The sequence below is a fragment of the Tauraco erythrolophus genome, unplaced genomic scaffold (assembly GCF_009769465.1).
Source record: "Tauraco erythrolophus isolate bTauEry1 unplaced genomic scaffold, bTauEry1.pri scaffold_56_arrow_ctg1, whole genome shotgun sequence".
Classification (NCBI taxonomy): domain Eukaryota; kingdom Metazoa; phylum Chordata; class Aves; order Musophagiformes; family Musophagidae; genus Tauraco; species Tauraco erythrolophus.
The window spans coordinates 84,573-110,398 of record NW_028238624.1 but is presented as its reverse complement, the minus strand read 5'-3'; the positions used below and the strand labels follow the sequence as shown (position 1 = coordinate 110,398).

Sequence of the window (25,826 nt, the reverse complement as noted above, 5' to 3'; positions counted from 1 at the left end):
CCTCCCTCTCCCCAGGCCACCCAAGCTCAGTAGTCCAATCTGGGCTGGTCCCGTGGCAGTGCCCACCTCAGGGTGCTGTAGAGCTCTGGGCACTGCCCCCACAGCCCCTCTGAGGGGCACAGCAGCTGCTGGGGGGCAGAGAGGGGTCCCTGCCTGCCTGGGAGCCCCAACAATGGAGGCTGGGCATGGTAGCAGGAAAGGGAGGTCATGGACATGGAGGATCCCTGGTCTCGGGTGCAGGAGATGCCCACCACAGATGCCTCTTTGTAGGCAGTTAAGGCTTGGCGGTCGGAAGATATCGCGCTGTACGGATAGCTAGGATCCCCCCCCTCACTAGATAGCCAATAGCGGTCAGCTCATGATGCAAGCAGACGGAAGCCACATTGTAAACCCAAGCTATATAACGGTGTGTTGTTCAGCAATAAACGCCATTTGCCATCCATCACATTGATGTCTGTGAGCTGATGGCCCGAGCGGCTTACGGTCGGTCGTTGCGCCGTCCTTGAACCAGGTCGCCACGCCTCATTAGGCAACAAGTGGTGCCGAAACCCAGGAAGAAGAAGAAAACTGCCGCCTGGGATCGGGAATTGCCACCTGGAATTGAGCAAACGGCAGCCAGAGCGACAGGATCCGGATCGGGTGCCAAACGGCCGGAGCGGCAGGACCAGCCCGGCAGAGAGGATCCAGGATCGGGACCAACAAGGAGGATGGAAGCCCTTGTGAAGGTCGTATCGCAATTACATAAACAGTGGGGTATCTATTGTAAACCTAAAGATTTTACTCTCGCCGTTGCGAGACTTTTACAAATTGGGGTCATTGACCAGCCGGTGGATATTCTCCACCCTGAAGTGTGGCAAAAATGCACTATAGCATTAGCTGAGGAGACGAAGTCCTCAGGTAGTGGGAAACATCTCAAAGCGTGGGGGAAAGTCGAACAGGCCCTGCAAAAGGCTATCCAAGAGCAGGAGACCTGGAAAGCAGCAAAAGATTGTTTATTAGCCATCCCGAAATTGGGGATCGGGGCGGCTACGCAGACTCTGCACCCCCCAGATAGTGACGATCGTGCTGAGTCTAAAGATCTGCAAGAGGGCAACACGCCCCCTCAGCCTCCAAACCCTGACCCTCTTACGGAGGCACAAAACCGAGCAAAATCCTTCTGGGGTGGGTTGGCTGAGGAAGCCAGGGGTGCTGCCGACAAATCAGAGTCTGGGGAAGTCTGGGCGAAACCACCTCCCTCTGCGCCCAAAAATGGTGCTGAGCCACAAGAAGAAGGGCGGGGCGAAAATGCCACAGGTGAGAATAGCGAGGAGGTGCTAGAAGTAAGTAGTGTATGTGAACACGAAAGGGAGAACAAAGAGAAGGAGAAGGGAGGTGGGGGCGGCCGAAAAGGGGAGGAGAATGGGCGGAGAGCTGAGAAGAATGTTGAGGGGCGGAGAGCCGAGGAGAGCGTCGAGGGGCGGGGAGCCAATCAGAGCGTTGAGGGGCGGAGAGCCAATCAGAATGTCCACCTGAAAAAATGCCTTGGCAGAGCAAACACTTCGCCGACAGAAGGCGGGGCGAGCCGAGGGGGGGGAACGGCCCGCGCACAAGGGAAGTGGGCGGGGCCAGAGTCTGACAAAAAGCTCTCGGAACCCGGAAGTGAGCAGCCAGTCGAGTTCCGACTCCGGATCAGACACCAGCTGTGGTGAGTGGCTCACAGCTGGCTCAGACTCTGAGGAAGAGGCAATGGGGGTAGATAGAGTCAAACGCCAAAACATCCCCATTCGAATTAAAGAAGAGCTGAGAGGAGAACAAATCCCTCTCACGGATTGGAGGAAAATAAAGACAGTGTGCGCCGACTGGGCTCCATCGGCCAAACTAGCGTTCCCGGTCTGGGTGATGGATGGGGGACAGAGGATCCACTCGCCAATAAACCCTAAGGATATACAAGCGATTGTTAAAGCAATTGCAGACAAAGGGCTTAATTCTGCCATGGTCTCCACCCTCATAGACGGTGTCTTCGGGGGAGACGACATGCTCCCGTTTGATATAAAACAAACTTGTAGGCTGATTTTCGACGGGGCAGGGATGATTGTTTTCAAACAAGAATGGGAGGACAACTGTGCGAGGCAACTGGCCCAAGTAACTGGGGCAGGTCATCCACTACACGGCTCCAGCCTGCAGCGGCTGATGGGAACAGACCCAACAATGATTACCTCCCAGGCACAGGCCCAGGGCCTGTGGGCCCATGAACTTATGGCAACTACCCGTGCAGCCAGAGAAGCTATTCGCACAGCCTCTGGAGTTATTGCCAAACCGTCACCATGGGCCACAATAAAACAAAAGGAAAGTGAGAGCTTTACACAATCTGTGGATCGCCTCCAGGCAGCGGTCGATTCCTCGACCCTGCCCGCGGAAGCAAAGGGCCCGGTCGTAGCAGAATGCTTACGCCAGCAGTGCAATTCGGTAACCAAAGAAATTTTACGATCCCTGCCAGCAGGGTCAAGTATCGCGGACATGATTAAGCATGTTGCGAAGGAAGAGCATCTGGCTCCGATCCGAACGGCTGTCCGCACCACAATAGTCGATGTGATGACATGTCTTAGATGTGGCCAGGCGGGCCACGTTGTAGCGAACTGCCCCCAATTGAGGGACTCGTCAACAGCACCCTCCCCGTGCCAAAATCGATCCAGAGGACTGTGTTGGTCCTGTGGAAAAAGAGAGGGCATTTTGCCAGGGAATGCAGATCTAAAATTCAGGGAAACGGGAGGGGGAGAGGGTGCATGGGCCGTGCACGACCCTCTCCCACCTGGGACACGAGGCGGCCCAACCATGCCAACCCCGAATGGGGCGAGGCCCTCCGGAACCCGCTGCCCCCCTGAGAAGCGACCAACTTTATGGTTCAACCGATGGTCCCATCGGACCTGCTCTCATCTCAGGGACAGCAAGGACCACTCTCTGGGGACGAGACCCCAGGGTGGCCCTGGCAGTAAAGTGTGACAACCCGCCAGTGGTGTGGGGGATTTGTTCCCTTTATAATACCTTAAATAGCACCACCATTAGTGTCCCCTTTTTGATCGATACCAGAGCAGACGTTACAGTTATTCCTGAGATGAACTGGCCCTCGCGTTGGAAATTGGAAGATGCTCCTATGGTGGGAGGAGTTGGGGGATTAACCTGAGCTCGGAAGAGTGCTCAATTGATAGCAATAACACTTCACACCGAGAAGGGACCAGAGAAAACTACTACCCTTTTCCCATACGTCATGTCAGGAGTCCCACCCTTGTTGGGAAGGGATGCCCTAGCTTTATTAAAAGCCAGAGTGACAAATTTACCATAAGGACCACTGCCGCATACCCACTTCCACCAATCAGACTGATATGGAAATCGTCTGACCCGGTGTGGGTCGAGCAGTGGCCCCTGTCAAAGCCTCGAATGGATGCTCTTCTTGAGCTAGTTGACCGCGAACTACAACGAGGTCACATAGAACCTTCCACTAGCCCGTGGAACACCCCAGTTTTTGTAATACCCAAACGCACTGATGAGGGGTTTCATCTCCTCCATGACCTGCGTGAAGTAAACAAGAGAATTCAGCCAATGGGTCCTGTTCAAACGCTGTTGCCCATGAACTCTATGATACCAGAGGGACAACCTTGTGCTGTCCTTGACATTAAGGACTGTTTTTTCTCGATACCTTTGCATGAAGAAGACAAGGAGCGGTTTGCTTTTTCTGTCGTGTTTCCAAACAGCCAACACCCTAACCTGCGCTTCCAGTGGAAAGTGCTGCCTCAGGAATGATCAATTCGCCTACCATCTGTCAGATCACGGTGGATCGGGCGTTAGCATCGGTTCGACACAGTGACCCGACCGCGACTATCATTCAATACATGGACGACATTCTGATCGCTGCGCCATCAGGAAGCCAGGTAGACCAGCTAGTGTCAGCGGTCTCGGAAACCCTGAAAACAAATGGGTTCGAAATCGCAAGCGCAAAAATTAAAAGAGGACCATGTGTGAGTTTTTTGGGAATAGGGATCACGAGTTCTTACATAACCCCTCCCCAAATAAAAATCCGTCGGCACATCAAAACGCTCCATGACATGCAACAGTTAGTGGGGTCCTTGCAATGGCTCCGTAACATCGTCCTTATTCCTCCTGAAACTATGGCCCCCCTGTATGATCTTCTAACAGGAAAACACCCATGGGAGCAAAAAACTCTGACGACAGAAGCAATGGACTCTCTTGACTTCATCGAACAACAGGTATCGTTGAGCACGCTCGCTAGGTGGAACCCGGATGTACCACTTGACCTATATGCACACTTCACAGAAGGAGGGGGAGTAGAGGCACTGGCCCAAGGACCCCCTGAAAAAGCTCAACCAATACAATGGATAGTTCTGGGAAAACCGTCACGTGCATTTTCTCCAGGAGTTGAGTGCCTTGGTAATCTTTTTATGAAAGGCAGGAAACTCGCCTTAAGACACTTGGGCATTGAACCTGCCAGGATATACTTGCCCTTCCGCAAACAGCTGCCAACACAATCAGTAGCGATGTCAGAGTACCTGGCCATAGCCCTCGTCGGATTCAGCGGCGAAGTCCGGTACGCTACAAAGCCTCCCTGGACCCAAATGCTGGCAATCGTCGACATCGACCTTCCACAGAAAATCTTGGACCGACCCCAACAGGGACCAACAGTCTTCACAGATGCATCCTCAGCGACCTCAACTGCAGCAGCAGTGTGGCAATCAGAAGGAGAATGGCACTGCATTAAAATGACCGATTATGTGCTTTCAGTCCAACAGCTAGAAGCGACAGCCGTGGTACTCGCGTGTGGACTGTTCCCGATGGAACATCTCAACATAGTGACTGATTCGATGTTCGTGGCCAAGCTTTGCCTAGCGATGTCGGGGCCCGGCGTGTCAACATCCACAGCAGCTTTAATGCTAGAAGAAGCACTTTCTTCCCGAAAGGGTACCATATCAGTCATCCACGTCAACAGCCATAACCCGATCAAAGGGTTTTTTCAAACCGGTAACGATAAAGCAGACGCCGCTGCAAAAGGATTATGGACACTAAGAGATGCACGTCAGCTACACGAGTCTCTCCATATTGGAGGTAAAGCGCTATCGAAGAAATGTGGGATTTCAGTCACCGACGCAAAACATATAGTGGCCACATGTCCCCACTGTCAGAAAACGCCACTGTGGTCTAGTGGAGTCAACCCCAGAGGTCTTAAAGCCTCTGAGCTGTGGCAGACGGATTTTACGCTTTGTCAGTTGCTAAAACCTCGACCGTGGCTAGCGGTAACCATAGATACATATAGCAGAGTGATTGTAGCTACACAGCACCTTAAGACCAACTCCAAAGCGACCATCCAACATTGGCTGACAGCCATGGCATGGCTTGGTGTCCCTAATCAGATCAAAACGGACAACAGTCCGAATTTCGTTTATAAATCAGTCCAGGCATTTATTCTGAAATGGGGTATCACCCTGACACATGGCATCCCGTACAATAGCACAGGACAAGCCATAGTCGAACGCGCGAATCAAACTTTGAAATCTAAACTGGAGGTATTAGCAAAACCAGAAGGCTTTACCAATACCATTCCCCCAGGAGACCAAGCACGCTTGCTAGCAACTGCTCTGCTAGCACTTAATCAATTTCCCAGGGGGGAGGAAGTGAATAGCCCCACCCAGAAACATTGGGCCACCCGAGCGCTAGAAGAAGGCCCGCCGGTCATAATTAGAAATGAGCTGGGAGAATGGGAACAAGGATGGAAACTAGCTCTGACAGGGCGAGGGTATGCTGCCGTCAGAAAAGAAGGCAAAGTTAAGTGGTGTCCACTTAAGTCCATTAAACCGAACCTCCAGAATAAAGCCACAGGATCAGATCATCGGACGCCCCCGTAACTCATACACCCCGGTGGCAGGAGAGCACGATCCAGTGACAGAAGAAGACGACGAGTCAACAAGCATCCCATCCACACCTGGGAGCTCCGCATTGGCAACTTCCGAACAACGGCAAAACAGCCCTCGTGGTGGGGGGCTGCGATGTTTCTGTGTTATTTTACTTTTGGAGCTTGTAACGCCATCTAGTGGCTCGTATGAACATCAACCATGGGAATGGGTGTTGGTACAATAGGAGCAACAGAGGATACTGCAAAAAATCGTTACCCCAGGGGCCCCTAGCTTTCAGGTGACACTCTGTGAACTAGTCCCAGTATTTCCCTGTTCGCATGGTGCAAGTTACTACATGTGCCCCAGCTCTAACCCCAGCAGATCTTACTGCAATGCCCCTAATCAGTACTATTGTGCCTACTGGGGATGTGAAACTATAGCCACAGATTGGACACCAGAGGCAGGGCCAGATAAATATTTAAAAATACAAGAAGGACCCTACGGGTGCGTCACCCCCCCAAAAGACCCCCTGAGATCAGGATTTGCACCAGTCTATGGGGAAATCAAAAATTGGTGTCTCTATCTTATGTCAAATGTAACCAATGAAGATGACTTGGGGTGGACTATTGGAAAAATTTGGGGCATCAGATTCTACGAAAGAGGTAAAGACAGGGGGAGACTGATTCTTATTAAAAAACAGGAAGTAAAGAGCAGCGACCAGCAAAGGTCGACTTCTATCCCCGTTCCAACCAGTCCCCTACCATTCAAACCAAGTGTGATTCGCCACTTGTCATGGTTTGATGTGGAGGGGGGGGTGGTTCTGGTGGCAGGAGAGGGGTTTTGGTCCCTGTGACCTCCCCGGTCTTGGAACCGGGTTAGGCTTAGTTCTGGCCACTAGATCAGACTGCCATCCCCGTCGGGATTGAGCCAATAGGGCGCCTCTGCGAATTGCCCTATTTAAGTCAGGACAAAGGGACCGGAAAAGGTGCTTCGCCCAGGATCAAGCAGAGAAGGGAGGAGGGCACTGCCCCCGCTCCCTGGCTCCCAGCCGGGCAGCTGCCTGTGTCGGGCCGGCGCCGCCCACGGAGAATGGCGGCGGCAGAGCCAGCTGGGGAACTCGGGGGCACTCCACTCCTGGGGTGCCCACTGGGCTGAGTTCACCTGGAGAGGACTGAGATCTGAGAGAAACAGCTGCATCGACAGCAGGTCAGTGAGGATGGAGTGGGAGGAGGTGTGCCGGAGCCGAGTTTCCCCTGCGGCTGATGGTGAGATGGCAGGCTACCCCCCTGCAACCAGGACGGCCTCGGTGGAGCAGAGACCCACTCGCAGCCCGTGGGGAGAAGATGCCTGAGCCTGAGGATGGTCGTGTTGGGGTGCACGACAAGGCAGAGCGGCATCTGGAGTCTGAGTGACGACCCACGCCGGAGCGAGTGGCTACAGCTCCCTAAGTACCCGAGACTGTGGTAAAGCCCACACCGGAGCAATCTGTGGGGAAGGATTGTTTCCAGTGGGCTGGACTCACGCTGGAGAAGTTTGTGGATTTTTCCTCGTGGGTAGGGGATCCATTGGAGCAGGGGAAAAGGGTGTAAGGACTCCTCCTCCTTTAAGAAAGAAGCAGCAGTAACAGCACGGAATGAACTGACCTGCACTCCCCCAGTCCCTGCCCCCTGTGCTGCTGGGGGGAGGAGGTAGAGCCGGGAGGAAAAGGAAGGGGTGGGGGGGAAGGTGTCGGTTTTAAGATCTGGTTTTGTTTCTTTCTGTCCTCTCGAGTAATCGGTTTTTGTTTCCCTTTGTCCTTCTAAGTAATCATTAATAAACTGTTTTGCTTTGAGAAAAGCTCTGCCTGTTTTGCCCAGGACCATGGTTGGTGGGTGCTCCCTCTGTTCTTGTCTCAACCCTCAGTCCCTTTGGTTTTTTTTTTTCTTTCTCTCCTCTCTACTGTACTGGAGAAGGAGAGACTGTGTGAGTTTTAGTTGCTGGATCAGCCTAAAACCACGACACCACTGTATGTCCGACAAGCCGTTTTTTGATGTGTTAGATGCTACCTTTCGATCACTGAATCAGTCAAGTCCGCATCTCACAAACCCTTGTTGGCTATGTTACGATGTGTATCCCCCTTTCTATGAGGGCGTTGCCCTCAACGTTTCCTTTAGCTACTCATCAGACAGCAATCCAGCCCAATGTAAATGGAACACACCACGGAAAGGGATCACCCTGAATCAAATCAGAGGCCAGGGCGTGTGTTTCGGTAATACCGCACTGGCAAACCGGGAGAGTACTTTGTGTGCAAATACCACTGCGATTGATAAAACTCAAAAACGGGCGATCCCATCCGCGTCTGGAATGTGGATCTGCCACAAGTCAGGGATAACCCCTTGTGTGTCCCTTGCACTTTTTGATGATTCTGCTGATTTCTGTGTACAAGTTTTGATTGTTCCCAAGGTCCTATACCACTCAGAAGAAGAGATGTATCATTACCAGGGAGAAGATGACAACAGACTCCAGAAAAGGGAAATCTTGACAGCCATAATGATAGCGACGCTGCTTGCTTTAGGAGTAGCTGGCACGGCCACGGGAGTGACCTCCCTAGTGACCCAGCAACAAGGCCTGTCTCAACTGCAAGCCGCCATCGACGAAGATTTACAAAAAATCGAAAGATCCATGACCTTTTTAGAAAAATCCCTCTCTTTGCTTTCAGAAGTCGTTTTACAAAATAGACGGGGTCTAGACCTTCTGTTCATGCAACAAGGAGGCCTTTGTGCTGCCTTGAAGGAGGAATGCTGCTTCTATGCCGACCACACTGGAGTGGTTAGAGATTCGATGGCCAAACTGAGAGAGAGATTGGCTCAAAGAAAAAGAGACACGGAAGCCCAACAAGGATGGTTCGAGTCATGGTTCAACCGTTCACCGTGGCTAACCACCCTGATATCCACCTTAATAGGGCCGATCACGGCAGTCATGCTGGCATTAATCTTCGGACCCTGCCTGTTAAACAGGCTCGTGTCGTTTGTCAAGAGCCGGCTAGAGAAAGTCAACATCATGTTCGTAGAACACCAACAATTACTTTAAGGAGGTACTCGTTCAGCATTACCTCCAGCCACACCCTGTTGTGTCCAGTCACCTTCAAATTAGCACTTACCCAATGTGCCTTATGTTCGTCATTATGACACAATGATGTATATTTTTAAGCTTTGCATTTTTACATTTTTTAACTCTAGCCTTTTTACCTAAGATTTTAGATTTTATACTTTAGATTTTTATATTTTAGACTACCTTGTCTACTTTAGACTTTTAAACTCTGCACTTTCTAGCTAGAATTTTAGAACTATTAGACTACCTCCTTAAGCATAGGGAGGGGGGAAATGTAGGCAGTTAAGGCTTGGCAGTCGGAAGATATCACGCTGTACGGATAGCTAGGATCCCCCCCTCACTAGATAGCCAATAGCAGTCAGCTCATGATGCAAGCAGACGGAAGCCACGTTGTAAACCCAAGCTATATAACGGTGTGTTGTTCAGCAATAAACGCCATTTGCCATCCATCACATTGATGTCTGTGAGCTGATGGCCTGAGCGGCTTACGGTCGGTCGTTGCGCCGTCCTTGAACCAGGTCGCCATGCCTCATTAGGCAACACCTCTTCCCCCTTAGTGCCAGCCCCTCTCCCCAGGCCAGTGCAAGAATCCTGACCCAGCAACAGAGGAGCTGCCCTGAGTGTGTGTCATGATTTGATGGGGGGGGGAGGCAAGGCTTTGGTGGCAGGAGCTGCCCATCAGACCGGACTCCCATCCCCCTTGGGGCTTGAGCCAATCGGCGCCTCTGCGAATTGCCCTATTTATATCGGGACAGAGGAACTGGAAAGGTATGTGCCTTTGCCCAGAAGCGAGGAGAAGGGAGGGGGGCACTGCCCCCACTCCTGGCACCCGGCCGGGCGATGGCCCGGGCCGGGCTGGCACCACCCGCTGAGGATGGCGGCTGCGGAGCCGCTTGGGGAACTCGGGGAGTTCCCCCGCTCCCGGGGTGCCCACCGGGCTGAGTTCACCCAGAAAAGGCTGAGATCTGAGAGAAACGGCCACACAGATAAGAGGTCAGTGAAGATGGAACGGAATGTGTGCCGCAGTTGAGTCCCCCTTGCGAGTGGCCCCTTTGCAACCAGTCCTCGGTGGAGCAAGCAGAGACCCACTCGCAGCCCGTGGATGATTCACATCGAGAAGAGATCATAGAATCATAGAATCATAGAATGGTTAGGTCTGGAAGGGACCTTCAAAGGTCATCTAGTCCAACCCCCCTGCAAGGAACAGGGATATCTCCAACTAGATCAGGTTGCTCAGGGCCTCGTCCAACCTGGCCTTGAACGTCTCCAGGGATGGAGCATCCACCACCTCTCTGGGCAACCTGTTCCAGTGCTCTACAACTCTCATGGTAAAAAATTTTTTCCTAATATCCAACCTGAATCTACCTCCCTCTATTTTAAAACCATTACCCCTTGTCCTATCACAACAGGCCCTCCTGAACAGCCTCTCCCCATCTTTCTTGTAGGCCCCCTTGAGGTACTGGAAGACCGCTATAAGGTCACCCTGGAGCCTCCTCTTCTCCAGGCTGAACAGCCCCAACTCTTTCAGCCTGTCCTCATAGGAAAGGTGCTCCAGGCCTTTTATCATCTTCGTGACCCTCCTCTGGATCCTCTCCAACTGGTCCATGTCCTTCTTATGTTGGGGGCTTCAGAACTGGACACAGTACTCCAGGTGAGGTCTCGCGAGGGCAGAGTAGAGGGGGAGAATCACCTCTCTCGACCTGCTGGCCACGCTCCTCTTGATGCAGCCCAGGATGTGGTTGGCCTTCTGGGCTGCAAGAGCACATTGCTGGCTCATATTGAGCTTCTCGTCCACTAGTACTCCCAAGTCCTTCTCCTCAGGGCTGCTCACGATCCATTCACCACCCAGTCTGTATTTGTGCCTGGGATTGCCACGACCCAGATGTAGGACCTTGCACTTGGCCTGGTTGAAATTCATGAGGTTGGTACGGGCCCACCTCTCCAGCCTGTCGAGGTCCCTCTGGATGGCATCCCTCCCTTCCAGTGTGTCGACGGCACCACACAGCTTGGTGTCATCGGCGAACTTGCTGAGGGTGCACTCCATGCCACTGTCCACGTCACCGACAAAGATGTTGAAGAGGGCCGGGCCCAACACAGACCCCTGAGGGACGCCACTCGTGACCGGTCTCCACTTGGACATCAAGCCGTTGACCACTACTCTCTGAGTGCGGCCACTGAGCCAATTCCTTATCCACTGAGTGGTCCATCCATCAAACCCATGCCTCTCTAGTTTAGAGAGAAGAATGTCGTGCGGGACAGTGTCAAAAGCTTTGCACAAGTCCAGGTAGATGATATCCATTGGTCGACCCTTGTCCACCGATGCTGTCACCCCATCGTAAAAGGCCACCAAGTTGGTCAGGCACGATCTGCCTTTGGTGAAGCCATGTTGGCTGTCACCCACCACCTCCTTGCTCTCCATGTGCCTTAGCATGGTTCCCAGGAGAATCTGCTCCATGACCTTGCCAGGCACAGAGGTGAGGCTGACCGGCCTGTAGTTGCCCGGGTCCTCCTTGTTCCCCTTTTTAAATATGGGGGTTATGTTCCCTCTCTTCCAGTCATCGGGGACCTCGCCAGACCGCCACGACTTCTCAAATACAATGGCCAGTGGCTTGGCAACTTCATCCGCCAGTTCCTTCAGGACCCGCGGATGGATCTCATCAGGTCCCATGGACTTGTGCACCTTCAAGTTCCTCAGATGTTCTCGAACCTGGTCTTCAAGTACAGTGGGCGGTGGTTCATCCTCACAGTCCCTGCTAGTTCTTTCCACAGCTTGGGTGGTAAGACAAGAGGCTTTATCAGTGAAGACTGAGGCAAAAAAGTCATTGAGTAACTCACCCTTCTCTATGTCCTGGGTAACCAGAGCACCAGTATCCTTCCAGAGGGGGCCTACATTCTCCTTGGACTTTCTTTTGTCCCCTACATACCTATAGAAGCTTTTCTTATTGCTTTTTATATCCCTTGCCAAATTCAATTCCTTCAGGGCTTTAGCCTTCCTCACCTGATCCCTGGTCACTCGTACAGCTTCTCTGTATTCCTCCCAGGCTATCTGTCTCCGCTTCCACCCTCTACAGGCTATCCTCTTCATTTTCAGTTGGTCCAGGAGCTCCTTGCTCATCCACGCCAGCCTCCTGGTCTTTTTGCCCGACTTGTTCTTCATCGGGATGCACCTCTGCTGAGCTTGGAGGAGGTGCTCCTTGAATGTGGACCAACTTTCCTGGGCCCCTCGTCCCTCCAGGGCCGCCTCCCACAGAACTTTGCCCATCAGGTCCTTGAAGAGGCCGAAGTCTGCCTTCTTGAAGTCTAGGGCACAGAGCTTGCTGAGTAGTTTCCTTGCTGCCCCGTGGATCTTGAACTCCACCGTGTCGTGGTCACTGCAGCCAAGGCTGTCCTTAAGTTTCACATCGCCCACCAGTCCCTCCCTGTTGGTGAGCACAAGGTCAAGCGTGGCACCCCTCCTTGTCGGCTCCTCTATCACCTGCAGGAGGAAGTTGTCATCCACGCATTCCAGGAACCTCCTGGACTGCCTGTGCCCTGCCGTATTGTCTCTCCAACAGATGCCAGAGCCCGAGTACGGTACGCATCTAGAGTCTGTGAGATGACCCCTGCCAATGGGGAGGTGTTTCGTTAAAGGAGATGCCTGAGCCCAAAGACTATTGTGAATCATGGGCACAGGTCGAGGCGCAATTACGCATTTATGCATTTATGCATCTAAGTCTGGGCACATTTAAGCATTTACGCATTTAAAGTCTGTACGGAGGCGCATTTCAGGTCGATATGACGCCCCACGCTGGAGCGCATTTAAAGTCTGTATGATGACCCACGCCAGAGCGAGTGGCAACAACTCCTTAAAAGTCCGAGACTGTGGTAAAGCCCGCACCTGGAGCAATGTGCTGGGGAAGGATTGCCTCCTGCGGGTAGGACTCACGCTTTCCCCATGAGTAGGGGATCCACTGGAGCAAGGGACAATGGTGTAAGGACTCCTTCTCCTTTAAGGGAAGCGGCAGTAACAACATGGAATGAACTGACCTGCACCCCCATTCTCTGCCCCCTGCGCCACTGGGGGGAGGAGTTACAGCTGGGAAGAAAAGGCAAAGACGGGGAGTGGTGTTGATTTTAAGTTCTGGCCTTGTTTTCTTGTTACCCTCTCAAGTAACCTTTTTTGTTTGCTTTTGTCTTTCTAGATAGCTGTTAATAAATAGTTTTGCTTTAAGAAAACAGTCTCTTTTGCCCGGGACCGTGGTTGGTGGGTGCTGCTCTGTTCCTGTCTCGACCCTCAGCTCTTTTATTACATTTTTCTCCTCTCCACTTTACTGGAGTGGGAGAGCTGCGTGGGGTTTAGTTGCCGGATCGGCCTAACCCACAACAGTGGGGCCCTGCAGAAATCAGCTTCTCCTTCTCATTTGTTCCTCCTGGCAAGAACAGAAACACTCCTTGCTCTTCTCTAGGGACATCTCTGCTCCTCAGAGAGCTTTTCTGCAGGTAGACATGTCCAAGCTGGCCTGGCCAGCTGTTCCTGATGGCTTCCCCATAGGATCCAGAGCTGGCGGTGCTGCTCTGCAGCGGGAGGGGGCTGTGGGCCCCTGGGGCCATGGGGTGACCCTGCACTGGCCATGCTGGGTGAGGTGGGGAGCAGACCCAGCCAGAAAGGGATCACTGCTGCGGAGCCCCTTTCCATCCTCCTTCCTGGCTCAGGAAGAAAGGGTGGGGCTGGGCAGGACCAAGGAGTGTCTCCAATGGCACAAACGGCAAGGGAGGGCTGCACTAGATCCAGCCCATGAGGCTTTCCAAGAAGGTGTCCTGCACCACTCTCCAGCCTTATGTCCCTTTGTCTGCCAGCTCCTCCCAGCCTCTCCTGGCATAGGAGGGACCTTTCTTGCCCACAGATTTCCACAGGTTCAACTTTTCCTCTGGGAGACATTACCTTGCATGATCATTCATTGCATGAGGTGCCACTCTCCCACCCAGACTCACGCGCTGGCCTTGGAGATCTCTCAAGCTTTTCTGGAAGATACCAGATCCTCTCCAGGATGGCGTCTGCCATCAGCCCCACTGCAGGTGGATCAGTCCTCAGAAGACAAGTCAAAGACTAGTTCCTATCTGCTTGAGCATATGCCACCAAGAAGGGAGCTCTTGGTCCAGTCCTTAGTCCCTAACAGATCACCCTGGAACTCTGAGTTATTCCCTGTGAATCTGTTGAGAACCCCAGAACATCAAGAGGACTTTACAGGGAGCAGCTCCCTGGGTGTATTCCTGGAACTACCTTTGGAAGAGGCATGTGCTCTTCTGGCTCTGCCCTGAGAAGCCCCTTTGGTCACAGTGGTGCTAGCAAGGACACCAGCTCTGACACAGTGGTTCTTGCTGCCTGCTCCTGTCTGCAGCCACAAGGATGCCAGTTTGGATACAACAGGACAGTCTTCACTTACATGAGGCTTGATGGCTAACACAAACACAAGGGCACAGCGGGACAGGATGGAAGTGAGGAGAGACCAACACTAAAAAGATCACATCCTGCTCTTGTCCATGGCCGTGGCTCCTGGGAAGCAGCAGCCTCGACAGACAAGTGGCAGAAAGGGTCTGTCCACTGAGGCACCGAGGGGCAGCCCCAAGAGCCACCGGGGCTGCTCCTCCATAAGGCAGTTGAGCTCTTGGCTTCTAAACCCTTCCTGTGTGCTGGTGCTGCACCTCCAGCTTCAGAGGATATATCAGAGATGGGAGCCGAGACAAATCATTTTTTGCTGGTTTCTTTATTGACTTTGCCTGCACAGGGAGCCTGACTCCGTATGTAGAATGGCAATATGGGCGATGGCTCTGAAAAGAAAGAAAGTAGGTTTAGATTAGACTGTAGGAAGCAATTCTTCATTCCATGGGTGGCGAAGCACTGCAACAGTGTGTTCAGAGAAGCTGTGAACATTCCATCCCTGTGTTCAAGTGTTCAAGGTCAGGTTGGATGAAGGTTTGAGCAACCTGATCCAGATGAAGTAGTCTCTGCCCATGGCAGGGGGGTTGGAACTGATGATCCTTAAGGTCCCTTCCAATTCAAACTATTCTATGATTGTATGATGTCTTCGAATCAGAGGAAAACTCGGGAAAACACAGAGGAAAACACAGAGAAAAACACAGATCGGACCACTCGGTGGATAAGGAATTGACTCAATGGCCGCACTCAGAGAGTAGTGGTCAACGGCTCGATGTCCAAGTGGAGATCGGTCACGAGTGGGGTCCCTCAGGGGTCCGTGTTGGGCCCGGCCCTCTTCAACATCTTCGTCGGTGACGTGGACAGTGGCATGGAGTGCACCCTCAGCAAGTTCGCCGATGACACCAAGTTGTGTGGTGCCGTCGACATGCTGGAAGGGAGGGATGCCATCCAGAGGGACCTCGACAGGCTGGAGAGGTGGGCCCGTACCAACCTCATGAAGTTTAACCAGGCCAAGTGCAAGGTCCTACATCTGGGTCATGGCAATCCCAGGCACAAATACAGACTGGGTGGTGAATGGATCGTGAGCAGCCCTGAGGAGAAGGACTTGGGAGTACTAGTGGACGAGAAGCTCAATATGAGCCAGCAATGTGCTCTTGCGGCCCAGAAGGCCAACCACATCCTGGGCTGCATCAAGAGGAGCGTGGCCAGCAGGTCGAGGGAGGTGATTCTCCCCCTCTACTCTGCCCTCGCGAGACCTCACCTGGAGTACTGTGTCCAGTTCTGGAGCCCCCAACATAAGAAGGACATGGACCAGTTGGAGAGGATCCAGAGGAGGGTCACGAAGATGATAAAAGGCCTGGAGCACCTTTCCTATGAGGACAGGCTGAAAGAGTTGGGGCTGTTCAGCCTGGAGAAGAGGAGGCTCCGGGGTGACCTTATAGCGGTCTTCCAGTACCTCAAGGGGGCCTACAAGAAAGATGGGGAGAGGCTGTTCAGGAGGGCCTGTTGTGATAGGACAAGGGGTAATGGTTTTAAAATAGAGGGAGGTAGATTCAGGTTGGATATTAGGAAAAAATTTTTTACCATGAGAGTTGTAGAACACTGGAACAGGTTGCCCAGAGAGGTGGTGGATGCTCCATCCCTGGAGACGTTCAAGGCCAGGTTGGACGAGGCCCTGAGCAACCTGATCTAGTTGGAGATATCCCTGTTCCTTGCAGGAGGGTTGGACTAGATGACCTTTGAAGGTCCCTTCCAGCCCTAACCATTCTATGATCCTATGATTCTATGAAAAGAAAAAGGAAGACAAGAATATAAATATTTAAAGGGAAATAATATGATCAGATGCATTAAAAAACAAACAAAAACACCACACACAAAAAAACACCACAGATATGCACAAACTATATTCCTGGTTTCTCCTGAAATACCCTGGAAGTCCTGTGAAAATAATGGGAACATTAGGGATGCTGAAGTAGCTTGTACTCAAGTAGGTTCCTCAGGGAATTGTGGAGTCCTGGAGTTCCTTGTTGCTGATGCTGTAGATGAGGAGGTTCACTGCTGGAGGCACCACCGAGTACAGAACTGACACTGCCAAATCAAGGGATGGGGAAGAGAGATAGGAGGGCTTCGAGTGGGCAAACATGGCAGTGCTGATAAAGAGGGAGACCACGGCCAGGTGAGGGAGGCACGTGGAAAAGGCTTTGTGCTGTCCCTGCTCAGAGGGGATCCTCAGCACGGCCCTGAAGATCTGCACATACGACAGAACAATGAACACTTAACACCCAAATACTAAGACACTAACCATAACTACCCTCTATGATTCTTCCCTCTATGATTCTACCTTCTATGATACTACCTTATATGATTCTATTCTCCATGATTATACTATGATTTGACCTCCAACGATTCTACCCGCTATGATTCTAATTCCTGTGATTCCACCCTCTATGATTCATCCTGCTATGATTCTACCTTCTATGATTCTGCCCTTCGTGATTCTACCTTCTACGATTCTACCCTCTATGAAAGTTTCTGACTGGAGGTGAGAAAAAAGAAATCTCACTCAAAGAGTAGCCTTGTGGTTCAAGAGGTTACCCAGAGGGAGTCTGGATCAGCCCATGGCTTTGTGTTTCAAGGAATGACCAGCAAGAGCAGAGAGACATCAGTGAAGGCACAGGAATGCTGGGATGAGAGTTAGATTGAAAAGTAAGGAAAGGGTCAACAACCCATAGCCCATAGTCAGATGTCAAAATAAGGACATTCTTGGCCAGCAATACCAAAACAACAAATCTCCAGACCACGGGCTGCTTTAGGTTGTAAACAGAATTTAAAGAAATCATCTGACTTGGGTATTGTCAACTTAATTGCTAAAAGAGAGGGAGGTGGAAGGATCTCTGATCTTCTAGGGTCCTGAAGAAGATTTAAGCCCTCTGAGAAAAGAGCTGTAGAGAACAGTTTTGCTCCTCTCTTTCAATCATTGGCATCCAGAAACCTCTCCTGCTTTTCCTTCCTCTCCTCCCAAAAACTGACCAAGAGATAGTTGGAAGAAAGGAAGCAGAAAGGCCCGAGGACTTGGAGGGCCACAGGTGGTTTCATTGTACACATCATAAAGAATCAAGCTGGGAAGTGAGTCCACAATTCTAAACCAACAAGGTCCATGAGCAGACCAGGCTGTGTCTGAGGTTGACTCTGGAGACCAGTGCACCTACAGCACAGATCAAGCTGGGGCTGAAGCTCAGGCCTGGGCTTCAATGGTCTCTTGGGCCCATGGACAGAGGTGTGGGTGGAAGCCCCAGGTGTGACTGGTTAGACACATGAAGGCCTATGGATGCTCTTGGGGCCCTGTCCCCATGGAATTTCATTTGCAGTGCCTTCCGCAGGACAGGTTCTCATTCCCTGTTGTGTAGGGCCTGTGCTCTCCTTCCCCAAATCCCTGGCCATCTGGGAGAACATCATTCTTTGGTCACTACAGCCAAGGCTGATGCTGGTCTTCCCATCCCTGACCAGCTCTTCCTCTTTTGGGAATACTAGGTCCAAGTGAGCATCAGACTGGGTGGCCCGTTTGGCATTGGGAACTATTCCACAAGCCCCTGGACTGTTTGCATCCTTACTTACCTGTCCGGTGAATACTGGGGAGACTGAGTCCCCCATAAGAGCCAGGTCTGTGATCCACCGATCTCCTCAGGCCATTTAAATCAGACACTGTTCATTGTTCACCCTGACTCTATGACCTGTGACTCTGCCTTGGTTCTGGCTGGGATGGAATTCATTCTCTTCCCAGCAGCACATGGGGCGCTGTGCTTTGCAGCTGTTCCTAAACCAGCTCTGAGAACGCACCAGTGCTTTGCTACTGCTGAGCAGTCCTTGCAGAGCACGAAGGCTTCTCTTTCTCACACTCTGTCCACACTGTGAGTAGAGTGGGGGTACGCCAGAAGCTGGGACAGCTGACCCGGAATGGCCAAAGGGATGTTGCATTTCATATGACGTCATGCTCAGAAAAAAATCCTCAAGGACAGAAGTAGGAAAGGGGAGACATTCATGGTCATGGTGTTTGTCCTTCTAAGTACCTGATACGCATGACGAAGCCCTGCTCTCCTGGGAATGGCTGAACATCTCCCTGCCGATGGGAAGCAGTGACTGAATTCCTCACCTGGCTTTGCTTGCACACACAGCTTTTGCTTCCCCTGTTAAACTGTCTTGGTCTTCATCCATGACTTTTCTCCCTTTTGCAGTTCCAGTTCTCTCCCCTGTCCCACTGAGGGTGCCCTGCTGGCAGGTGACTCTGGATGTGCTTCCATCCCACTTTAGATGTGGCACCAGGCCCAAGGACGGGTTTGTCAGGTGTGTGGAAAGGCTTTGCTTCCCAGCAGACGCATGCTGGAGTGGATGGCAGGTGGAAACATAATGATGAACGAGGTTCCCACAGCGAGAGTAAAAGCTGCCGTCCCCAAGGACAGAGAGAAACAGGGCTGGGCTGTGCAGCCTAGGCAGGAGAGGGCTTTGCTGTCCCAGGGGACGCCTGTGCCAGGGGTGGAGCTGATCTCCAAGAAGGACAAGCTGCTGCTGCTGCTGAGAAAGTCTTTGGGGCAGGACAGCCTGTGATCCAGCCACACTGTGGACGTCTTGCAGGAGGTTGACTGGCTAGATAGCAGCTCTACAGAGACTTTGGGGTCCCATAGGACAAGCAGATGAACATGAGCCATCAATGCACCCTCAGGGCAAAGGCCAACAGCCTCCTGGGCTGCATCTGGAAAAGCATTGTTGGCAGATGGAGGGGGGGTGATCCTTCCCCTCTACTCAGCACTGGTGAGGTCACATCTGGAGTGCTGTGGCCAGTGCTGGGTTCCCCAGTGCCAGGAAGTGGTTGACCTACTAAAGCAAGTCCAGCAAAGGGCCACAAAGCTGGTTTAAGGGACTGCAGCATTGTTCATAGGAGAAAAAGTTGATAAAGGTGGGACTGTTCAGTCTGGAGAAGGAAAGGCTTGGAGGGATCTTGTTAATGTGCATAAATACCCGATAGGAGATCATAAAGAGCAGGGAGCCAAACTCTTCTCAGTAGTTCCCAGTGACAAGGCATGATGGGCACTGCTAAAAACATGAAATTCTGCCTGAAACCAAAAAAATACTTTTTGACTGTGAGAGTGGTCAAAGACTAGAACACATTGCCTGGAGAGATGCTGGAGTTTCCATCCACCCACCTCATTGATATCCTGAGCAACCTGCTCTAGCTGACCCTGCCTCAGCTGAGGATTTGCACTAGCTGGTCCCAGAGGTCTCTTCGAACCTCAGCATTTCATAGAATCATAGAATCGTCTGATTGGAAGAGACCTTCAAGATCATCGAGTTCAACCATTCACCCTGCACTGTCAGGGTCCCTAAACCATGTTCCTCAACACCAAATCCACACGCTTTTTAAACACCTCCAGCGATGGGGACTCCACCACCTACCTGGGCAGCCTGTCCCAATAATTCACAACCCTCTCTGGAAAGAAATTCTTCCTGATATCTAACCTAAATTTCCCCTGGTGTAACTTGAGGCCATTCCCTCTCGTCCTGTCATTCATAACGTGGGAGAAGAGACCGACCCCCATCTCCCTACAACTTCCTTTCAGATAATTGTAGAGAGCGACAAGGTCCCCCCTGAGCCTCCTCTTCTCCAGACCAAACAGTCCCAGCTCCCTCAGCGTCTCCTCACAGGACAAGTTCTCTAAACCCTTCACTAGTTTTGTTGCCCTTCTCTGAACCCGCTCCAGCACCTCAATGTCCTTCTTGAAGTGAGGGGCTCAAAACTGGACACAGTACTCCAGGTGTGGCCTCACCAGTGCTGAGTATAGGGGAACAATCACTTTCCTGCTCCTGCTGGCCACACTGTTTCTGATCCATGCCAGCATTCCGTTGGCTTTCTTGGCTGCTTGGGCACACTGCTGGCTCATGTTCAATCGGCTGTTGACCAGCACCCCCAGGTCCTTCTCTGCTGTGCAGCTTTCAGCCACACTTCCCCAAGCCTGGAACGCTGCAGGGGGTTGTTGTGGCCCAAGTGCAGGACTCGGCACTTGGTCTTGTTGAATTTCATACAGTTGGCCTCGACCCATCGATCCATTCAGTCCAGGTCCCTCTGTAGAGCCTCCCGATCCTCAGGCAGATCAACACTACCTCCCAATTTAGTGTCACCTGCAAACTTGCTGAGGGCGCACTCGATCCTCTCATCCAGATCATTGACAAAGATGTTCAAGAGAACAGGCCCCAACACTGAGCCCTGCGGAACACCACTGGTGACCGGCTGCCAGCTGGATTTAACTCCATTCACCACCACTCTCTGGGCCTGGCCGTCCAGCCAGTTTTTGATCCAGTGAAGCGTACACCCGTCCAAGCCATAGGCAGCCAGCTTCTGCAGAAGAATGTTATGGGAAACAGTGTCAAAGGCTTTGCTAAAATCGAGGTAAACAACATCCACAGTTCTTCCCTCATCCACTAAATGGGTCATTTTATCATAGAAGGAGATCAGGTTGGTCAAACAAGATCTGCCCTTCATAAATGCATGTTGACTGGGCCTCATCATCTGACTGTCTTGTACATGGCTCATGGAACGATCTGTTCCATGAGTTTAGCTGGCACTGAGGTCAGACTGACAGGCCTGTAGTTCCCTGGGTCTTCCCTCTTACCTTTCTTGTAGATCGGCGTCACGTTTGCCAACCTCCAGTCAGCTGGTACCTCCCCTGTTAGCCAGGAAGGTGAGAATAAATTCTGTTCTGTGAGAATAAATGAGAAAAGTAAGACAGAAAGAAAGAACAAGACATAGCCTTGACCATAAATATGGTGGGATGCCATGGAAAGGACTCACACTGGAGCAGGGGAGAAGTGAGAGGAAGGAGTGGCAGAGATGTTCTGTACTGACTGTAACCCCCGTTCACCATCCCTCTCTGCTTGTCCTGGGATTAAGTGGGTAGAAGAGTTGGGAATAAAGGAGTAATTTGAGCCTGGAAAAAAGTAATGCAGTGGGGGAATGGTCTTGAATACTTTTGTTATAGTTTCTCTCAATTCAATTCTTTTTTTAATTGGTAATAAATGAAATTGATCATTCCCAAGTCAACTCTTCTTTGCCCATGACAGTAACTAGTAGATGATCTCCTTTTCTTTATCTTGAGCCATGAGTATTTCTGGTTTATTTTCACCCATTGCTCTGTTGAGTCAGGGGAGTGAGTGAGCAGCTGGGTGGGTGTCTGGCTACTGGCCAAGTTTAACCCACCACAGGACTGCATCAGGACTGCTGTGTCCAGTCTGGGGCTCCCCAGCACCAGAAAGATCCTGACAGATTGGAGCAAGTCCCGCACAGGCCAAAAGGATGGTTGTGGCCTGGAGCCCATCATGGACAAGGGGAGGCTGAGAGAGGTGAGTTTTTGAGAAATCCCTCAGAGTCAAACACCGGAGTGAGGACTCAGGCCAGATGGTGGGATCTCAGTCAGTGGAGATTTTCAAACTTGTCTGACAAGCACCTGATCCAGCTGGAGCTGTCTGAGAACGGGCTTGGCTGAGAGACCAGCTGGACCAAGAGCTCCAGGACGTGATACGTAGTGAGGGTCAGTAGGAAATTGGTTCTCTTTTAATTAGTAATTGTGGTGGAGTTGGGTATCACAGAGCCGTGGAGAAGGAGGAGGGTGACCATGCAGCAGAGATGCCTCCTCAGGGCTGGATGTATGACCAGAGATGGAAATGGCTGGTGTGTTGGGCGGTCAGGGAAAATCAGCCAGGGACAGGTTCCCTGGGTTGTCCAGGAAAAAAGGCACAGACTGAGCCCCTCTCTTCTGCATCTTTTGTGCTTTGCTTCTTCCACCATGACACTTGGCTCTGCACCACGTGCACCCTTCTGTGTGTCCCCATCTGCCCACTCCACAGCTTAGCTCTACACTGGCATTTTTTCTTGCCCAAGCACATCCCAACCCAGCCCAGCCCCTCTCCAGCATCCCTAGTTCTCTTCCCCTCTTCCCAGTGCAAGGGCCCAGTCTGGGCTAGTCCCATGACAGTGCCCACTTCACTGGTGGGTGCTGCAGAGCTCTGGGCACTCTCCCCCACAGTCACAGCCCCTCTGAAGGGCACCGCAGCTGCTGGGGGACAGTGAGGGGCAGTCAGGCTCCCCATCCGTCTCAAGGCTTGAGCTGACCCCAAAGGCACGAGGAAACAGAGCCCAGTCACTCTCTGACTCTCCTGTGCTCATATTGTAGGTGATCCCCAACCCTGACTAAATTTGGCCCCTCCTTTGCTGCCACCAGCCCCGCACCCCAGGACAGCACGACAGTCCTGGACCTGGAGCTCCTCAGCCAGCTCCTGTATCTCTCCAGTCCCCCTTCCCTGTGCCACCTGGGTTCCACTGCCTCTGCTGGCATCGGTTAATCACCCAGTGTTGCTAAAATTCAACCTTTGATCTACCTCATATCATTATCTTTATAATAAATCTTTAATTGCTGGTGGATCGTAACCATGTTAAAACATTCCATCTGTGACACGGAGTCCTCGTTTCCCTGTGAATATCTGGAATTAACAATTTCCTTTTGCGTGGTGCCACCTGGCCAATCTCTCACTTTGTGGAGCTGCAGTCACACCCCAGGCACACGCAGTCCGTGGAGATCCCCCGGGATATCCAGGTAGCTACATATTCCCCTCCTGGAAGATTTCTTCTGCCCTGTCACATGTGGGAAAGAACTGGGTATGTACCTCAGTGACCATCTACCATCTCCACTGTCACCAGGCACCAACAGGTGAATCCTAAACCCGATTCTCCGGCTGGTCACAACACAGCAATGAGCTTTTTGCTCTTGAAACCACGGATCAATGGGCCCTTTTGAGGTGCAGTGTGTTGGACCTCTTCCTGACACAAGGTTTGGAAAACAGCCCAAACATCAGGCAGCGCACAGGGAAGATCCTTTTTATTAGAGAGACACTCTGAAACAGTCGTAACAGAGTTTTATATGGGATCCAGGTGAGACAGAGCTCGGTTCATGCTCCAGATGGAGTATGGGAAATCCAATCATTGGTCTACGATCATAAAACCCCAAATAGCCATAACAATAATGATAATAACACAAAGCATGGGCCTGTCTTGGAGTCATTTGTGGAGAAAGCCTGGAAGTTTATCAGTATTGAAAGATGTCCATGAAATCACTTTCCTCAGGGCAACTTTGAGCTCCTGGTTCCTCATGCTGTAGATGAGGGGGTTCACTGCTGGAGGCACCACCGAGTACAGCACTGACAGCAGCAGATTCATTGATGGGGAGGAGATAGAGGGGGGCTTCAAGTGGGCAAACATGGCAGTGCTGACATACATGGAGACCACGGCCAGGTGAGGGAGGCACGTGGAAAAGGCTTTGTGCCGTCCCTGCTCAGAGGGGATCCTCAGCACAGCCCTCAAGATCTGCACATAGGACACCACTATGAACACAAAACACCCAAATCCTAAACAGGCACTAACCACAAGAAGCCCAACTTCCCGGAGGTAGGAGTGTGAGCAGGAGAGCTTGAGGATCTGGGGGATTTCACAGAAGAACTGGTCCAGGGCATTGCCGTGGCAGAGGGGTAGTGAAAATGTATTGGCCGTGTGCAGCACAGAATTGAGAAACCCACTGGCCCAGGCAGCTGCTGCCATGTGGACACAAGCTCTGCTGCCCAGGAGGGTCTCGTAGTGCAGGGGTTTGCAGATGGCAATGTAGCGGTCATAGGACATTACAGTAAGGAGACAATACTCTGTTGATATCAAGAAGAGAAAAAAAAAATCTGAGCAGCACATCCTGAGTAGGAGATGTCCCTGGTGTCCCACAGGGAATTGACCATAGATTTTGGCACAGTGGTGGAGATGAAGCCCAGGTCAAGAAGGGGGAGGTTGAGGAGGAAGAAGTACATGGGGGTGTGGAAGTGGTGGTCACAGCCTATGGTGGTGATGATGAGGCCGTTTCCCAGGAGAGCAGCCAGGTAGATGCCCAGGAAGAGCCAGAAGTTCAAGAGCTGCAGCTCCCGTGTGTCTGCGAATTCCAGGAGGAGAAACTCAGTGATGGAGCTGCCGTTGGACATTTTCTTCCTCTGGACATTGGGACCTGTTCAAAGGGGAAAAGCTAGTGACAAGTTACGGGAGACTACTCTAAGCAAAATCAGAGCCATTTCTAACACATCCTCCCCCTGCTCCATACCCCACCTTTTCCTCTTCCAGGAGACCTTCCTTCACCTCCATCAGTGGAGCTCTGATTGGTGCTGGCTGAATGTGCCATGAGGAGCAGGGTCTCTGTTTTTTCTGGCTGCCAAGGAGTCAGCCCTGCTCTGCAGCAGGGGGTTCATGGGAATGGTGGGGTCAGGGAACACTCCCGGTGTTTGACTTTGTCAGATGAAACCTCTCTTAATGCAGAAGTGCCTCTCAGCATCTGCATGCCCAGTGCTGAGGAACCAGGATGGCAGGAGGTAGTTTGAGAGGTCTGGGGGTTTGACAGCTCCCCCATCTGCCCTGGGGAGTGTTCTTGGATGTCAGAAACCCTCAGCATTGCTGCTGCACTCACTAGAAGAGAGTGAGTCCTGCCAGGCAAGAGGCTTGGCTGTGGCTCAGTGCAGAGGGAGGGGAGCTGGTCTGTTCCTCCGTCTTGTTCCCAGCTGCCCTGGGCTTGCACCTTTCTTAGGTGGAGAGCGGTCAAACACCCAAGTGACCCTGAAATCAACCAGGCACTGCTGAGAGCAGAGTGATCCAGTGGAAACCACTAAATGTCTCACCTCTTCTCAAGGACTCAGCACCCCATATCCAGACACTCATGTCTCATTTCACACACCAAAAAGCATTTCCTCATTCATAGAGTCTTTGTCTTCTCCATGGGACTTTCAGGAAAAAACAGATATACTATGGGGAAGGTTTGCACCCTTGAGGGCAGCTCAAAGCTTGAAAGAAAACCCCAAATAGACCACCAAGTGCCTTAAACATGTCATATCAGTAAGTGTCAGATCATACTGTGGCTCGTCAGACTGCATTGACCAGACCTCCACAGATCAGAGGAAAGCTGGGACACTTGTTTCCATGGACACACCTGCATGAATGGACCCACAAGATCAGTGTGTGACTCTGCAGCTGAAACTCCATCTGCCCGGAGAGCCTGAGAGCAAGAACGAGATAACAGTAAGACAGACAGGTGGAGAAAGAGGAAAATAGCAGTGAGGGTGAGGCTGAGGCTGAGAGAGGGCAGAGCAGAGGCAGATGGGCACTGGGCATAGCATTACCCTGACCCAGCTGGTCACACCACCTCCCAGACACCACCATGGCCAGGCAGTTGCTCTCAGCCCCTGTGCTCTGCAGAGGGACCTGGGCACGTGGCTGGAGAGCTGCAGCACGGCTCTGCTGGAGCTCTGGCTGCTGAGGAGGTGCTTTGAGCCTTGGACCCCACCGCCCTGAGGGCAGAGGCTTTGCTGGGTGGGAGAGG

General features: G+C 52.0%; 2 protein-coding genes across 2 annotated transcripts; one reads left to right on the top strand and one right to left on the bottom strand.

Moving 5' to 3' along the window:
* Positions 1-7,886: 7,886 nt before the first annotated feature.
* On the top strand, positions 7,887-8,948 carry LOC147525855 (endogenous murine leukemia virus Env polyprotein from Emv-2 locus-like). Its single transcript, XM_086630864.1, has one exon. It carries the CDS (start codon positions 7,887-7,889, stop codon positions 8,946-8,948), a length of 1,062 nt encoding a protein of 353 aa, XP_086486990.1.
* Positions 8,949-23,485: 14,537 nt separating this feature from the next.
* LOC147525854 (olfactory receptor 14J1-like) lies at positions 23,486-24,531 on the bottom strand. Its single transcript, XM_086630872.1, has one exon. The coding sequence runs from the start codon at positions 24,161-24,163 to the stop codon at positions 23,486-23,488; it is 678 nt and encodes a 225-aa protein (XP_086486998.1). The 5' UTR covers positions 24,164-24,531.
* Between the last annotated feature and the right edge of the window lie 1,295 nt (positions 24,532-25,826).

Bases quoted from the DNA above. Each gene is read 5' to 3' on its own strand.
- LOC147525855 (XM_086630864.1), top strand. From the start codon at position 7,887: ATGTCCGACAAGCCGTTTTTTGATGTGTTAGATGCTACCTTTCGATCA.
- LOC147525854 (XM_086630872.1), bottom strand. From the start codon at position 24,163: ATGTGCTGCTCAGATTTTTTTTTTCTCTTCTTGATATCAACAGAGTAT.